Genomic DNA, 16,982 nt, shown 5'->3' on the forward strand with positions numbered 1-16,982 from the left:
GTGCATACAATTTTCCAATGACATCTACAATAAAAAGAACAAAAATGTGTAAAAAAAATTTTGAATAAATTATTTTTAATAGGAATAATTGAAATAGTATAAAATGAAATTACTTGTTAATATTTTTCTTTCAAGCGATGCAAATTCAAAATAATGTTGGATAATATTCAAAACTGGATCTTTAATTTATTTTTCGACAGTTGTGAGTAAAAAATTTGCTTTTATTATACCTTTAATTAGTCTATACAAATCATTTGCATTTTCTATTTTCAAATTTTTTATAGTATAAACTTTTTCTTCTTGTAACAAATGTTTGAATTTGCTTATCATATTTTTCTTCACAATTACATGAAAAGGTGTTCCCTGTAAGACTGCAATGTTAGTAAATCATAGTTAATAATTAATTAAAAAATTGATTATATTTTTCTTTAAATTATTAGAAAAGGAACAATGAATAGCATATTGAAATAAGCATAACTTTAACGATATTAAAATACAATTATATATAACATATTATAAAATAATATAAAAAGTATAAAAAGCAAAAAAAATTAAAGTATTTTTTCGTAAATTCAATTTAAAAATATAATAAATATGTTTGTTTTGTAACTTTTCATCTAATATAATTATTTCTAAAGCAAAAATACTCCTTTTTTTTTGTGTGTGTTAATGTTTCTCATAAACGAACCTCCTGAACTTTGATAAACCAATTGTTTGTTTATTTGGTAATATTGTCCAAAGAATGATGCTCCATTGAATAAGTTCAAGATGTTGTGTAGTTCAAAAATAATTTTTTTATGCTAAATTTGATGTTATTTGAAGGAATAGTGATAAAAAACTTATAACATAAGTAGTTCAAATAATATGTAATTCGAATATTTGTAACGTAAAATTTATTATGATTAATAATATTATTAATACATTTGTAATATGGATGTTTATTACATTTAATGAGTTATTTAGAAATTAATAAAGTAATTATTGGAGTTATAAATTATTGTATTGTTCATAACGGAAAGATATAATAAATATAGGAATATGAATTCAATGTCTTTGTAGGTTACAAATTTGGCTAGACACTATTGATATCTAATTATTGTCATTAGTAATTTTGCACCCTAATTTACATATATTTCTATTACTTGTATATATATATTTTCTATAATTTCAAATTATGTGTGAATTTATGTATATAATAGAATACATTTTTATTAGCTATAATTGAATACTTATTACTTATAGTTTATATTTTCTTTTCTTTGTTTTTGTTGATTTGGAAATAATAGTTAATTTAACAAAAATTGAGCGGTTGATTTTAAAATTTTGTCCAGTAAGCGATGTTGCTGACATGGTAAGTTTGAGATATTGTGTAGTTCAAAAATAAATTTTTTGTGCTAAATTTGATGTTATTTAAAGAAATAGTGATAAGAGACTTATATAATAAGTAGTTTAAATAGTATGGAATTTAAATATTTGTAACGTAAAATTTATTGTGATTAATAATATTATTATGACATCTATAATATGAATATTTATTACATTTAATGAGTTATTTATAAAAATTAATAAATTAATTATTGGAGTTATAAATTTATTGTATTGTTTATAACGATAAGATATAATAAATATAGGGATATGGATGTCGGTTACAAATTTGGCTAGACAGTATTAATTTCTAATTATTGTCATTAGTAATTCTACACCCTAATTTGCATATATTTCTATTACTTGTATATATATATTTTCTATAATTTTAATTTATGTGTGAATTTATGTATATAATAGAATACTTTTTTATTATCTATAATTGAATACTTATTACTTATAGTTTATACTTTTTTTTTGGTTGATTTAAAAATAATAGTTAATTTAATAAAAATTGAATGGTTAATTCTAAAATTTTATCAAGTAAATGATGTTGCTGACATGACATTAATAAAAAAATATTTTAAAAATAATATGGATAAATTTATTCATTTACTTTTATATATTAAGAATGAATAAATAAATAGATTTGACATATACAAAATAATTAGATTTTTCTATAGTATTAATATGTTATTTATTATGGTTCATTACAAAATTTAAATCAATTTTAATATGCTACTAAATAATTTTTTACACTTTTTAATCAATTAAATTTAATACATATTATTATTGTATTGAATTAAAAGATAACGGTTAAATATGATTTTTTTTTTCTTATATTTTTTATTAAATAATTATAGTAAATCATATATAAATTTTCAACCGAATGTTTTATATAATATTTTTTACATATTATATTATTATCTAATTTATTTTTAAATAATATAATATTTTAAATTTGTTGCAATTTTAATTTGTTGCGTTTCTCGGAAATAAAAACACAAAAAATATCAACTCCAAACTTTTAACGGAGATGTTACACTACGAAAAGAATTTGTTAGTGATAAATACCTTATAATTTCCTATCCCAAAAATGGTTGGGTTATGTTATACTAAATTATATTTTATTTTAATAAATTTTTTTTATTTTTTAATTTTAACTATATTCGACCTCTTTTATTTATTTGTTTCTTTATTTATCATTAAGAATTAGAACTACCAAACGCGAAAATTATTCTAAAAGCAAACGTGAGTCACGATTCACGATTCAATATTTGGGATTTCAATTGGATAAATTAAAATTTCAGAGTCAAAATTGAGGTCAAATTAAAATTTTCCAAATCAAAATAAGTATTTAATCAACAAAATTCTCTTACACTCTCTTATAAATTTCTAATTCTATTTTTATATATTCATCTTAATTTCACAACAAAAACATCAAATTTTGATATTTTTTTTTGCAAACTTAGTTAAAAAAAAATATTTTCATTCTTAAGTTTGGTAATTTTAAAAACTAAGCAGATATTTTTTGTGTTTTTTTTAAACGGTCAAAATTTTTTTGAAATAAACAAAATCTACAAAAATAGCAAATATTTATTTACAAAATATTTAATATATATTAAATAGTACACAAATACTTAAATATTAAATAATAAAAAATTTTAAAATAATAATAAACTGGTAATTTATATTATTTTTTATTAATTTTTAATTTTTAACACTTAAAATTTAGACTCATATATTATATAATATCATAATATTAAAAATTTTATTTATTATAATAATATTATAAATTTTCTTGTATGTATACTATAATAATTAAAATTTCAATTTAACTCTTAAAATATTTTAATATTAATAATTTTAAATAGATAAATTAATTTTATAAAATTTATACTAAATTTAATAATTTTACAATGTAAATCTTATTACAATTTCAAATTTTAAGTATTTAATTTATTTTTTTTTATTTCCCGTAAAATTTTGAATTTTGTTCAACTTGGTCTGCACGGCAAGAATACCCTGGTTTAAAACAAAACGGAGAGAATGAAAGGGTTTTAGGGTTTAGGCCAGGGTTTAAAATCCCAGTCATTGAAGAACCAAGGGATTGCTGTTCCAGACTCCAGAGAAGAAATCCCAAGCTTGGAAATGGCGACTACGATTTGGAGAACCAGTTTAGCAAGAAACGGAGTTGGCTATCTCACTCAGCTATGCCGTCAGACCCATCTCACTCATCGCACAGCTTCTTCCCCTTCTCTTCCATCTCGAATCTCCTCCCTCCGCCACTTCCGATCTAGTCGCGATCCTATCTCTAGGTTATTTCATGTCTCTTCTCACCGCATTCATTCATTTGCACTGAATTTTTTTGTTTATAGATTTTATGAAAATTTAATTGACTGATTGTGCAGGAATTATGAGATTATTCCTCCGATGAATTGGGGGATTCGCATTGTGCCGGAGAAGAAAGCCTTTGTGATAGAGAGATTTGGAAAGTACGTTAAGACACTTCCCTCTGGAATTCATTTCTTGATCCCCTTCGTTGACCGCATTGCTTATGTGCATTCCCTCAAAGAGGAGGCTATTAACATTCCTGACCAATCTGCTATCACTAAAGATAATGTCACTATCCTCATTGACGGTGTTCTCTACATCAAGGTCTTCATTGTTCTTTGTTTTCTTGCATCTCTATTTCATTTATTGGTCAACGGCAAAGACTGGTGTTGATAATTATCTATTTAAATTTTGTGTTTATTTAATTTAGTATTTGAATTTCTGGGTGTAGATTGTGAATCCTAAGCTAGCTTCTTATGGAGTAGAGAATCCCATTTATGCTGTCATTCAGCTGGCACAAACGACTATGCGTAGTGAGCTTGGTAAGATTACCCTTGACAAGACATTCGAGGAAAGGGACACGCTGAATAAGAAGATTGTGGTAAGTAATTGAGTATAGTTTTCTGAATCAGTTTTGGTCGTTTTGGCATCTGTTTTATTTTTCCTTTTTTATTCTTACTTAAGGAAGCATCCTAGCTGATTGAATTTCAAGTTGTATGGTGTTGGTGTAAATCTTGGATATGAGGGACATGGTGCCTCTTTACATGGAACTGTTGGACTTCCGGGAACTGCAGCTGGTGTTCTATTTATCATATAGTAATTTTGAAGTCTTATTTGAATTTAGTTATACATGAGGGACAAGTGCGGAAGCATAATGTTCACCAAGTTTGTGACTGTTTTGTTATTAGTCCCTATCCTCCAATGAAATAAACTTGTTTCAAAATCCAATTCGGAACCAATAGGTTTGACTGAAGTACATTTATCTTGAGAGGCTATTAATATTATAATGGTGACTGTAAATACATGCAAAGTATAAATAAGGCTCATGTTAGAAATATCTTGTCACTGTGTATCATGTATGCTCTTCTACTAAATACCTTATCAACGTGTCAGTGTGTCATGCTGCAAAATTAATTGATTGGAGCATTCTAGCATATGTAATAGCTGAATATCTCTCTTTCTTTACCCCAACGATTGTTTCTTGAACTGTAGTGGATTTGGAAAGGCACAGTAATATGTTTCAAACATATCTGCAGTAGAGAAATTGAAAATATCCTTCCACAAACATAGATCCTAAGGCTTGCAGTTACTGGAAAGAAAATATCTCGTCATGCATTTACGCTGTATTCTGATTTTGGGCTAGGACTTAGGAATTAATTCTATTATTTGATTATGGGTTTATAAGCTAGGTTTATTTTCAAAGTGAAAGCAAGCTTATTTTGTTAACCAAATTTGAATACTATCTTTCAAATCCTGAACATAGTTTCTAAATTTCCTTTGTCCCTTGGTTTCATTTAACAATGATGAGAGAGAATAGACATGAAATAATCGCTATAGGCTTTTCCATCAATAGGTGTTAGACTAGTGTTTTCTTTGTGATAAAGAAAAAAAACAGGATTTTCAAATTCTTCTCAATGAATAGAAAGAACAACTCTTTTCACATCTGTGTTCAAATAACGAAGATTGATTATATGTAAAAAATTGTTGCAGGAGGCCATTAGTGTGGCTGCTGAAAGCTGGGGGCTGGAATGCCTTCGATATGAAATACGTAAGTTTAACATATTTTTTAAACTGAAATATTTTCCTTTTCCCCTGATTTTGTACTTGACAGTATGTGTAATTTTTCTTTCAGGGGATATCTCTCCTCCACGTGGAGTGAGAGCCGCTATGGAGATGCAAGCAGAGGCAGAGAGGAAAAAGAGAGCTCAAATTCTTGAATCTGAAGGTAATCAAATTGATTTTCCATTTATTGAGAGGTTCTACTGTGATATTTTTACATTTATTCTCATCCTGGAATTGACTTTGGCACCCATGTCATCCAGCTTTTTAAGATTGTGTGTACACTGGAATTGATGATGTTTAATGTTAAACAGGAGAGAGACAGGCCAACATCAACATTGCTGATGGTAAGAAGAGTGCAGTGATCCTAGCATCAGAAGCTGCAAAGATGGATCATGTCAATAGAGCTAAAGGTTAATTTCGTGTTTTGCTCTGTTTCCATCTTTCAATTATGTATCCGTATTTATTCTTAAGAAGGATTTGACATCACCGCTGAGCATCACAGAGAAACTCTTCATACTTATAACGTGTCATATGTATGTTCTCTTTGTGATAAAATGTTGTTTCGTGTGAGAAGGGAGGGGGATGATGAAATGTAGGCTGATGGTCCAAAGTATTACTAGTATTCTTTTATATCAAGCCACCATTACATTGTGTTCCAATTGGCATGCAATCACTTCTCTATTTCCTTTATGTATCCTTTACTTTTTTTTGAAGAAACTAAATTGTTGCTTCCTCTTGATATCTTTAATCTCTAAATCTTTATAATTACTATTATACTTCTTCAGGTGAGGCTGAAGCTATCTATCTTGTGTCAAAAGCCCTGAAAGAAATTGGAGGAGCAGAGGTGAGATTTGTCATTTTATTCATATTCCATTTGCTGCATCTTGTGCAAGTAATAAAATTATATTTTGGTCCATAACTTCTTAGTATTTTGGCCAATTGTGTAACTATTTGAATATGTTTACCAAAATAGATGCAGCATCTAAATTTCTACTGTTTACTTGCATCTAAATTTCTACTGTTTACATGATGCATTTTTTTGGTGTTGGGGGGCTTGGGGCATGCCAGCATTTTTTTTTTGCATGTGTGAGTGAGAGTCATTATTACAGTTTTCATTGCAGGGTCTGGTTGACTATTTTATGTAGTTTTGATTTATTGTGAGCAATCCATAATCAAATAGGCTAGAATGGTGTTTGAGTTGACATCATCTCTGAAGCTGATAAAGGAAATCTGGTGTATAGATTTGCTCCTAATTGGCTCACTTATTTCAAATTTTCCATGTATCATGAAATAAAAGGAGGGGATGGAATTGATGTTGTCATTTGCTTTGCAGGCAGCAAGTTTAAGGGTTGCAGAGCAATATATTCATGCTTTCAGTAACATAGCCAAGGAGGTAGTAGATTACAAGCTAACAAGCACCATTTAACCATTTTTTTCGCTTTGAAATTTGTCTTATGTTCTCTTACTTTTTTCTCAGGGAACGACAATGTTGCTTCCTAGCTCTGCATCCAATCCTGCTAACATGATGGCTCAGGCCCTTACTATGTATAAAAGCCTGCTTGGTAATGTTTCCGGAAACAAATCTTCTTCAACGTCAGGGCAGTTGGAAGGAAATGATTCCTCTGGCGAGGGTAAAGATGAGGGTACTGCAACTGCTACTTCAGCTCTGGAAGACCCAGATCATCATGAAAAAACGGGGTTTTCACTTCAGAGCCCCAAAAGAAGGGAATAGTCTTTGATTTTGCAAAATTTTGCCATTCTAGTGATTTGATTTGATTTTAGAGAGGGAAGTTGAAGTTTGTTTGGACTAGCATTGATCACAGGATACACATAGAATTTATGACCATATTTCTGTCTATCATGTATATTCGTATACTGCTACTCCTTGTTTACTTCCTTAAATAATTCTTGCTGCACCATTGTTACAAAGCTTCATTTGAAGTTATTTAATTTTTCAAAAGGGGGGGTTGATTATAACTAATAAATAGGAGGTGCGGTCTATGGTGGCCATAAATGTGCTGTGCTACAATGATTATATCCTTTCCACCAATTAGTAAAACTACACGTGGATAGGAGGAAGATGTTTGACCTTGGCTTTCATGTTGTTAATGACGGTAAAATTCTTAATCAGGCACGGTAAATACACTGGTGTGATTAAATCTGAAATCATAGAATTTTTTCAAAAAAAAAAAAAGAAATATAAATAGGCATTTGATGAGGGAAAATCGAAGTAGGGTTTTGTGGTGGTCTTAAACGACCTATTGGAGCAGGAGTGGCTCATTTGGAGCAGAGCATCTGTAACCGAACGGAAGAAAAGGAGGTTGGCAACACAGGTGGTAGTAACCGTCGGTGCAGTTCTTGGCCAGAGGCGGTGGTCACAAGGGTGTACCCCATGCGTAGGCTGAGTCCAATTTAAATTGCTTCATGCGTCTACTGCTGTGTTCATTCTTCTAATACTTCTAAGTTCTAACTTCTAACAATACTTCATAATAAAAAAACATCATTATTTTTGCATTTTTTTTCTTTTAGAGGAACACCTTCTCTTAAACATTTAATTGAGTCTATTGTATTAGAGTTTATCACTAATTAGTGATTACTTTTTAGTATATTTCTTCTATCGAATTAGCTTTTAATTTAGTGATGGATTTGCGACTATTTATTCGATCGCAAAAATTTTTTTCGATGAATTACTGTTGTATTTGCCTCACTGATTTGCAACTTGTAATTAGCAAGAAAATCGTTGATTGCTAGGCAGTAGCTAATTTTCCGTCACAAATTATATTTTACGTCAAATTAGCGATAAATTTCTGACTATTTTTGTGGGTGTTGATAAGCCTTATTCTTGTAATATAATAATTAATTAAAATTAATTTATATATTTATTCAAAAATATTATACTGATAAATTAAAGATTTTAAAAATTTAATATTTTTACTAAGCAAAAATGTATAACAGTTAGAAATTTTTTTAAATAATTTTACATGGTGTGTTTAAGGGCACTTGTTAACAAAATTCATATACATATTATTTATATATAATAAGAATTGCTTTTATATTTGATTTTGTATTTTATACTAATAGTATTAAATGAATAAGTCATTGATCGAAAATAAACTTTTTAATCAAGTAGTACAAAAGAATTCAAAAAATGGAATACATAAAAAAGAATTCAAAGTTTTTCTTTTCACCCCTTGATCTGCATTTTTTTTTTTATAATTTTTGCCTCCTCTTTTGTTATTGCAGCTATTCTTTTTGTTCTCTTCTCTTTTTTTTTAATTAAAAATTAATCACTTGTATAAAATATATATCAAATACATATTAAAAATAGATTAAACAACACATGTAATACATAAATATATAGTAATTAATTTAGTTATTGTATTTTTTCTATGCACATAGCATTTTTGTATATTATAATAGTAATAAACTAAGATGAAAGTTGATTCAAAAATAATTGTGACTATATGTCTTTAAATATTCAATTGATTTTCATTTCCTTGAGATCTTTATTTTTGGCCAACCGAAATTATTGTAGCAGATTGAAAAGTTAGAGCCTCCACCAAGAATTTAAAAAAGCGAATTCTTATGCGAATAAACTCACTTTACATGAACATTATGATTATCATATATTTCCTTTCATACTTCTTATATTTATCTTAGTTTCTTTACAGATTTGATTAGAATCATGTTTATTAAAGTGATTGTGTAATCTGTTTTTTCTCTTACGTATTTTTAACCTGTTGTTTATTAAAGAAAAAAAAAATAGTAACAAATTAAGAATGGAGAATTGGAGATAAAATTTTTTAGTCCATAATAATATTTTCTAGATTAGGGAGTTTGTTAGTTGATACTTGATATCTTTTTACATAATGGACCGCCATAAAAAAGTAGTCACATAGGTATAATTGTTATTGTTTTAAGGGAGATGCTATATAAATATTTAATTATATTAAGTGTATATTAAAATTAGTTATTAATATAGAATACATATTAAATTATATATTAATAATAAGTTAAACTACATATGTATTTATATATTAATATGTAGGGATCGATAATTTTAGTGTATAAATAATATTTTTGATAAATATTACTTAATACTACAAAACAATTTGTTAGCGAAAAATACCTTATAATTTGTTAAAAATATTTTTTATATGATACCTTTTACATAATGAATCGCCAGCCAAAAGTAATGTAATCATGTACGTATAATCGTTATTGTTTTAAGCAAGATTCTGAGAATCGATTTGAATTGTTCGGTCGAACCGTGAACTGATAAAATTTGCAGTTCGATTAGAAACTATAACTGCTAGATTTGAAAACTGCTGTTGAATTGCTGAACCGATCGAGAACCGGCCAGTCGAACCAAATCGGAATTTGACCGGTTTTCAAAAATTTTCCCAAACGGCGCCGTTTTGTTTCATACCAAAGAAACCCTAACCAAACTACAGGTACCGCGTGAAGCCATTGTCTTAACACACTAGTTTCCATTGATCACACTTTAGATTTTTAAATACATTGTTTCATCCTTCAAAGAAGAGGATAAAAATGAAGTAAACTGCAAAGTCAGCTATGCACTCCACTGCATACAATTATTGCTGAATACCTTTACCTTGCAGCATTATTTCAATATTGCTCTCTCTTCCTTGCATTCTCAAAATCCAATCACTCACTCATTCATTCATTTCCTGTTGTTCTGATCATCGTACCATGGCTGAAGCACTTCTTTCTGGCTTCATCAACGTTGTTCTTGAGAGGCTCCTTTCACCTGAGTTTGTCAACTTGGTGGTGGGCAAGAAGCTGGACCGGAAGTTGGTTGACAGGCTCAAGACTGCTATCTTGGCTGCTAAAGCTCTGGCTGCTGACGCTGAGCAGAAGCAGTTTGGACACGAACTCGTCAGGGAATGGCTTCATAATCTCAAGGATGCTCTCTACACTGCTGATGACCTGCTGGACCGTGTCTTCATCAAAGCTCAAATTCGCAGCAAGGTACGCACTCGGCTTCCTCACTTCCTTGATTTGTCCGGTAGGAAGATGGTGACCAAGATAGAAGAGGTGGTTGAAAGAATAGTAGATCTTGAGAGATGCAAAGATACCCTTGGTCTGAGAGAGATTCCAACGGGAAGCTCCTCATGGAGACCTCCATCCACTTCTCTTGTGAAGGGGAATGTGTTCGGCAGGGATGGTGACCAACAGGCACTAATCAAGATGCTCAATGACAACAATCATCATAACTTGTCCGTCATCTCTATTGTTGGTATGGGCGGGATTGGTAAAACTACTTTAGCACAATGGCTGTACAACAATAAGGATTTGATGGACGGGGTTGATCTGAAAGCATGGATTTGTGTTTCTGAAAATTTTGATGTTGTTGAGACTACAAAGAATGTTATAAAGGGGATCTCTTCAGGTGTTTGTAGTCTTGACAGCTTTGATTTACTTCAACAAGATTTGAAGGAAAAACTGTCAGAAAAGAAGTTCTTCATTGTTTTGGATGATGTTTGGAATGAAGATGCTGACAAGTGGAATAGTTTTATCACCCCTTTCCAACATGGGAGTAAAGGAAGTACTATTCTTCTAACTACCCGCAAGGAAAATGTTGGTCCAATAGTCCAACACTATAACTCTCACACTCTCAAGGAACTGTCAGATGATTATTGTTGGTCTATTTTTGCAGACAATGCGTCCTTTCCTGAATCAAATGGGAGCTCAGAACTGGAAGAAATAGGTAGAAAGATTGTCGAGAGGTGTGATGGCTTGCCGTTAGCTGCAGAAACACTTGGATGCTTGTTGCGCTCAGAGCATCGTGTTGAAGAATGGAATAAAATACTATTCAGTGACATTTGGCAATTTCCTACGGCAAATTGTAAGATTGTTCCTGCATTGTTAATAAGTTATTACCATCTGCCTGCTCATTTAAAACGCTGCTTTGTTTATTGTTCATTGTATCCCAAAGATCATAAGCTTGATAAAGATGAATTAATCTTGCTGTGGATGGCTGAAGATCTTTTACAACCACCAAGGAGGGGACAGACTTTAGAAGAAGTTGGTTGCGGGTGTTTTGATGACTTGGCTTCAAGACTATTTTTCAAGCAGGTTGACAATGATGATGAAAAGTATTTTGTGATGCATGATCTCATGCATGACTTGGCAACTTTTCTTGCTGGAGATCTTTATTGTAGATTCTCAGAAGAACTTGGTGAAAAGGAAGAGATGAGTATTCTAACTCGTCATTTGTCATATTGTAGATTCTCAAAAGAACTTGGTGGGAAGGAAGAGACGGGTATGCTAACTCCTCATTTGTCATACGATGATTCAATCCCTGAGAAAATATGCTCCTCTAGTAAAATAAAATCTTTGAGGACATTATTATATATCAATCAAGGAGCTTGTACCTGGGAAGATCACGCAACATTACCATGTTACATATTGTCAAAGAATAAATACTTGAGAGTTTTGTCCTTTGGTAGACTTAACATATTTCCTGATTCAATATATAAATTGATCCAATTACGCTATTTGGATCTTTCTTGGAGTGATATTGAGGTATTGCCGCAGTCATTATGCAATTTGTGCAATCTACAAACTTTAAAGTTAAAAGGTTGTTCTTTCCTAACTATATTGCCTAGTAGCCTAGGTGAATTGATCCACCTGCGCTATTTGGATCTTTCTAGAAGTGATGTTGAGACATTGCCCAAGTCATTGTGCAAGTTGTGCAATCTACAAACATTAAAGCTAGAAGGTTGTTCAGGGCTGACTATGCTACCTAATGGCATGTATAATCTTGTGAATTTGCGACATCTTGATATAAGGGGTACTCCTCTGAAAGAAATGCCAAAAGAAATGGGCAAATTAAAACAGTTGCACATTCTAAGCAACTTTGTGGTGGGAAAGCAACAGCAAGAAGACAATAGAATCCAAGAGTTAGGAGGGCTTTTAAATCTTCATGGATCACTTGAGATTCAGAAATTGGAGAATGTTGTTGATGCCAATCAGGCAAGGAGTGCAAGGATAATAGATAAGAAGCACATTGACGAGTTATTGTTGGAATGGTCTCTGTCTTCAGGTGATGTTATGGCTTCAGACGCCCAAACTGAAAGAGATATACTCCACAGCTTACAACCTCACAACGGCTTGAAAGAGTTGAGAATATGGGGATACAAGGGTACAATATTTCCAGATTGGTTGGGGGACTGTTCCTACCAAAACATGACAAGTGTATCTCTGAAGTCTTGCAAGAATTGCTGCATGCTGCCTTCACTTGGACAGCTGCCTTCTCTTCAGTCCCTCCGCATTCAAAGTTTTAGTCAGCTGAAGAGTGTTGGCATGGAGTTTTACAAGAATGAAGGCCATCAACATTCTTCGCCTATTGCACCGTTTCCCTCACTGGAGCGTTTGGAGTTTCATAACATGCCATGTTGGGAGGAGTGGCACTTACCTGACTCAGAAGCTTTTCCTCAGCTTAAGGGGCTTGAAATAAGAGATTGTCGAATGTTAAAGGGAGATATGCTTAATCAGGTATTAATGAAAATCGTTTTTTCTTCCTCGGATGTTTCCAAAGTGCGCCAACTGAAAATACAAGAAGATCATCAAGGATGGGGAAAACGAATGACACTTGATAGGGATAGTTTATCAATTCATGGATTTGAATCTGTGGTAGAGTATGCATTTAAGGCAAGGATCATCCACCATCTAACTTCCCTCCAAGAAGTACATATCTCAAGGTGTTCTTCTGTTGTATCCTTGGGGGAAAATTGTTTACCCAAATCTTTGCAAAAGCTCATAATATATAGGTGCAGCCAAATTGAATTACTCCAGCAACAACACAAGTATGATTTGGTACATCTACAGATAGAAAAGAGCTGTGATTCACTGACCTCATTATCGTTGGATGCCTTTCCCAATCTCAAGAATCTCCAGATAGACGAGTGTTCAAATCTGGAATCAATTTCGATGTCAGAGCCACCACATGCTGCTCTTCAACGTCTCTCCATCAATTATTGCCACAAATTTGTGTCATTTCCGGAAGAAGGACTGGCTGCACCCAACTTGACTCATCTCAGCGTCATAAAATGCCTCAAGTTGGAGGCATTGCCACGTGGCATGAATAGTCTTCTCCCAAATTTACAGTCTCTCGACATACGACGTTGCCCAAACATTTGTAGGTTGCCAGAGGGAGGTTCGCCGCCTAACCTGAAAGAGCTTAGTGTAGGAGAATGCGAGCAACAACTGACGGGTCTATCATGGTTGGGCAACTTGGACAACCTCACTCGTCTCACCATCTCAGGTAACGACCCTAAGAGCATAATAGAGTCATACCCAGAGGTGGGTTTGCTGCCTCGCCTTCCCTCCCTTACCACTTTACATATCCAAGAGTTTGATAATCTGGAGATATTCAACTGCAATGAGCTTCTCCGCCTCACCTCCCTCCAACAATTACACATTGAGAAATGCTCATTGCTGAAGAACATGGCAGGAGAAAAGCTGCCTTCCTCCCTCTTACTACTCAACATTAAGAGATGTTCATTGCTGGGAAAACACTGCAAGAACAAGCATCAACAAATTTGGCCCAAAATTTCCCACATTCCCACCATTCAAGTCGATGGAGAACAAATCTTCTGAAGAAATTTCTAAGCAGGTAATTATCTAATCTCCATTATACCACAAATTAAATTCACACATGCATATTCCTTTCCCTTAAAAGAAAAAGTTCTCTCTTTCTTTAGACAATATTAACTAGTTGAACTGATATGGCAACAAAAAAGATTGTATTCTTTTCCTTCATTTACCAGTGAAGCTCTCAGTTTGTAGTTGTAAGAAAAATCCTTTGTTGCTCTGAGAAAAAGTCATTGCTACATGTGAGATGCTTATTAACACTCATTTTTTCAATCAAATTGCATTCAAAGAGGAGGATAAGAATGACTAGGAGATGGAAATTGAAAAACAAGGAATGTCTCTTTTTGTTTATCGAGCATTGAGAATTTCTTTAGATATATTAAACAAATGGATGAGTCAAATTTTCTTTTTTTTTTTAATCGTCTTCTGCAGGTAGCTTGTGTATATGTGGAGATGTACTTCTCCTCTTATACAGTGGCAATCATATCTACGCTGTTAATATCTACACTACAATGATCAGGATAGAGAACGAAGACATGAAGGAGAAAGTTGGAGTGACACTTATTATTGAAAAGCTTTTGTTGTCGGTATATTTCTCGATTCCTCAGTATAATTTTACTTTTTCTTTTTTGCTTAGAGAAAAAATAAATGACAGCTGGATCTGTGAAAAGAGAAGAGTCCTAAAATGTTGTTTCTATTTTTGCCAATTCTTTATGATCACAGAGTCAGCTGTTGTGATGCAAGATCCATATAGGACAGTAAAAGGAATCAGCATGAATGAGGTGTATATAAGCTTTCAAAATAGAAGGATCTAAGGTATTGTTGTGTAATTTTTTTAACCATAGATTGAATCATTGGATAAAATTAATGGTATTAGATGCCTATACTAAGCTATTTCTAATACTTAGAGAAAAGGTTCTGTAATAATAACTATTTCTTCCTTTCTGGATTTGAACACATAATCAAACAGATTTCCCAAGGTGATGAGGGTATGTAGCTAATGCGGTCAAGATTCAAAGAATATGCTTTCCACATTTAAAGATGACAATCATATACATGAAATAGTCATTAGGAGGAGAAGTTGTAGTGAAGCCATCAGCAACAATTTCATTCCTATCTTCTTCACTCAATGGTGTGTGCAGTTTGTATGTATATCAAACCAATGAGCGTCATTTGTTTTCACTGTTGACTCTAAAATCAAACCAATGATCCAACATTGTGTTCGTCAGGTTCTGACATAATTGTGTGTGTGGTTTTTGTGATGACAAACACGTCGAGTCTTGAAATGTTTTTTAATTTGTGTTGCAGGAAGTACATTTGAGATTTGGTAACCATATCTAAATTATCTTCGTTCAGTCCAAAGTTCATCAGAAGTGGTGCTCTGTAATTTTAGCTTCAGGTTGGTATAGTTACTCTATTCCTCCTTACAATTTACTTTTCCTATTTTTGTTGGGAGAAAGAAAAAGACATGATGATAGCTTGATTTGAGAAGGAATTAGTTATATGTAGTTCAGGGAAAGATGGTATTTCTACCTTTCCCATTTTTTAATGTATATGCTAAACTAAATGTACTATAAATATCAACTTAATTTTGGTTCTTTAACTGCTGCCAAAGCTGTTACAATGCCAAAACTGCAATTCAGTGGTGGAGCTTGTAAATTTAAACAAAAAGATGCAACATTTCTAATGCATTCAAGTTTATTACATGAATTTATAAATACATCCGCTTTTGAAAATTTTGAGTTCTTAAACTACACATCTAGTCTAATAGTTGATTGCTTTTTTTTTCAAACATTTCATGAAGAGGATCATACTTTTACTAAATTGATAATTTAAATTCTACAATTTTGTGATCATACTATTGTTGAAATATTCTTTTAGAAGAATTTCATATCATTTCGTGTCTGTTTTGACATTTAGTCCTGCTAGCTACTTGAATATTATGCACTGGTATGGATTAATTTTGATATAAGGGACCTCAATTTTCATTACCATATTGTTACTAGAATGATAATTTTTTCTTTTTCGGTTGATTATGCAGTCACTATAAATCTGCAGTTGGAGAGTGGTTCAATCTTGGTTTTGGCTAAAATTTTGATAGCAAGTTCTGGATGTACTTTTTCATTCTAAATGGTTGGACGATTAAGATAAGATTTGGAGGGTGAGATATGGCTTGCGCACGCAAAGTAGCTCTGGTTTTGTAAATTTTTCATGTTTTTGGTTCACATTTATATGCATTGGTCCTTGGTTGTTTTGATTTACTATAAGCATGATTTGTGCACTCATTTGAGATTCTCTTGTATCCTTACTTGATTATAGTAATACTTCTTTTTTGGTCTAAATGACCCGTGATTTTTACCTCTCACATTGAGAGAGTTTTCCATGTTAAAATTTTGGTGTCTTGTCCCGATTTTTATTTTTCTGGTTTCTGTTATTTGTTGGCTGCCACTGTTTTGTGTATTGTTACGCCAATTATACTCTCAAACAGTTATTCCAATTGACGAGGTATTTGTCAAATTAGTGTTTTCTGTTTTTTAAAATTGGAAAGTTTTGCTTTCTAACTTGTAATGTTTGGAATTTGTGTGATTTTGCAACCGAGAAAGTACTTCTTTTCCAAGAAAGAAAGAAATAAAGCAGTTGCACAATTTTATATGAGACACTATTCATGATATTTCATATGAATAAATATAATAATTATTGCATCAGAGAATTCTATTTGCTAGGAAGTATTTCTTAAGAAATATCTTGTACAAAAGATTAATCCTGGGTTAGCAACAAACACATGGAACTATAGTTGAGAGAAATAGTATCAACTGATATAAGTTTCCAGAATACTTACCCTTTCTATTTTTGTTCAGGTATGTTATATATCAATTGTACAT

The 16,982-nt window shown here is 31.8% G+C and overlaps 3 protein-coding genes across 5 annotated transcripts in view; all 3 read left to right on the top strand.

Moving 5' to 3' along the window:
* Positions 1–16,982, top strand: part of LOC107626596 (putative disease resistance RPP13-like protein 1) — a 184,295-nt gene that overhangs the window by 49,272 nt on the left and 118,041 nt on the right. The window lies entirely within an intron of this gene.
* LOC107622701 (uncharacterized) lies at positions 3,377–7,410 on the top strand. Its single transcript, XM_016324687.3, has 9 exons — positions 3,377–3,683; positions 3,777–4,023; positions 4,151–4,300; positions 5,410–5,467; positions 5,552–5,644; positions 5,793–5,891; positions 6,267–6,325; positions 6,815–6,874; positions 6,959–7,410. The coding sequence occupies exons 1-9, from the start codon at positions 3,517–3,519 to the stop codon at positions 7,211–7,213; spliced, it is 1,188 nt and encodes a 395-aa protein (XP_016180173.1). The 5' UTR covers positions 3,377–3,516; the 3' UTR covers positions 7,214–7,410.
* On the top strand, positions 9,988–16,491 carry LOC107622623 (putative disease resistance RPP13-like protein 1). 3 transcript variants are annotated; one of them, XM_088504744.1, is made up of 8 exons: positions 11,220–11,350; positions 11,441–11,580; positions 11,733–14,122; positions 14,533–14,687; positions 14,824–14,916; positions 15,071–15,232; positions 15,409–15,499; positions 16,142–16,491. In XM_088504744.1, exons 2-3 carry the CDS (start codon positions 11,549–11,551, stop codon positions 14,104–14,106), a joined length of 2,406 nt encoding a protein of 801 aa, XP_088360870.1. In that variant the 5' UTR covers positions 11,220–11,350; positions 11,441–11,548; the 3' UTR covers positions 14,107–14,122; positions 14,533–14,687; positions 14,824–14,916; positions 15,071–15,232; positions 15,409–15,499; positions 16,142–16,491. The 3 variants fall into 3 exon arrangements, with proteins under 3 accessions (XP_016180079.1, XP_016180098.1, XP_088360870.1); XM_016324612.3 differs by having other exon boundaries at positions 10,049–11,350; positions 11,441–14,122; XM_016324593.3 differs by having other exon boundaries at positions 9,988–14,122.

The sequence above is a fragment of the Arachis ipaensis genome, chromosome B2 (assembly GCF_059453495.1).
Source record: "Arachis ipaensis isolate K30076 ecotype BB chromosome B2, ASM5945349v1, whole genome shotgun sequence".
NCBI lineage: Eukaryota > Viridiplantae > Streptophyta > Magnoliopsida > Fabales > Fabaceae > Arachis > Arachis ipaensis.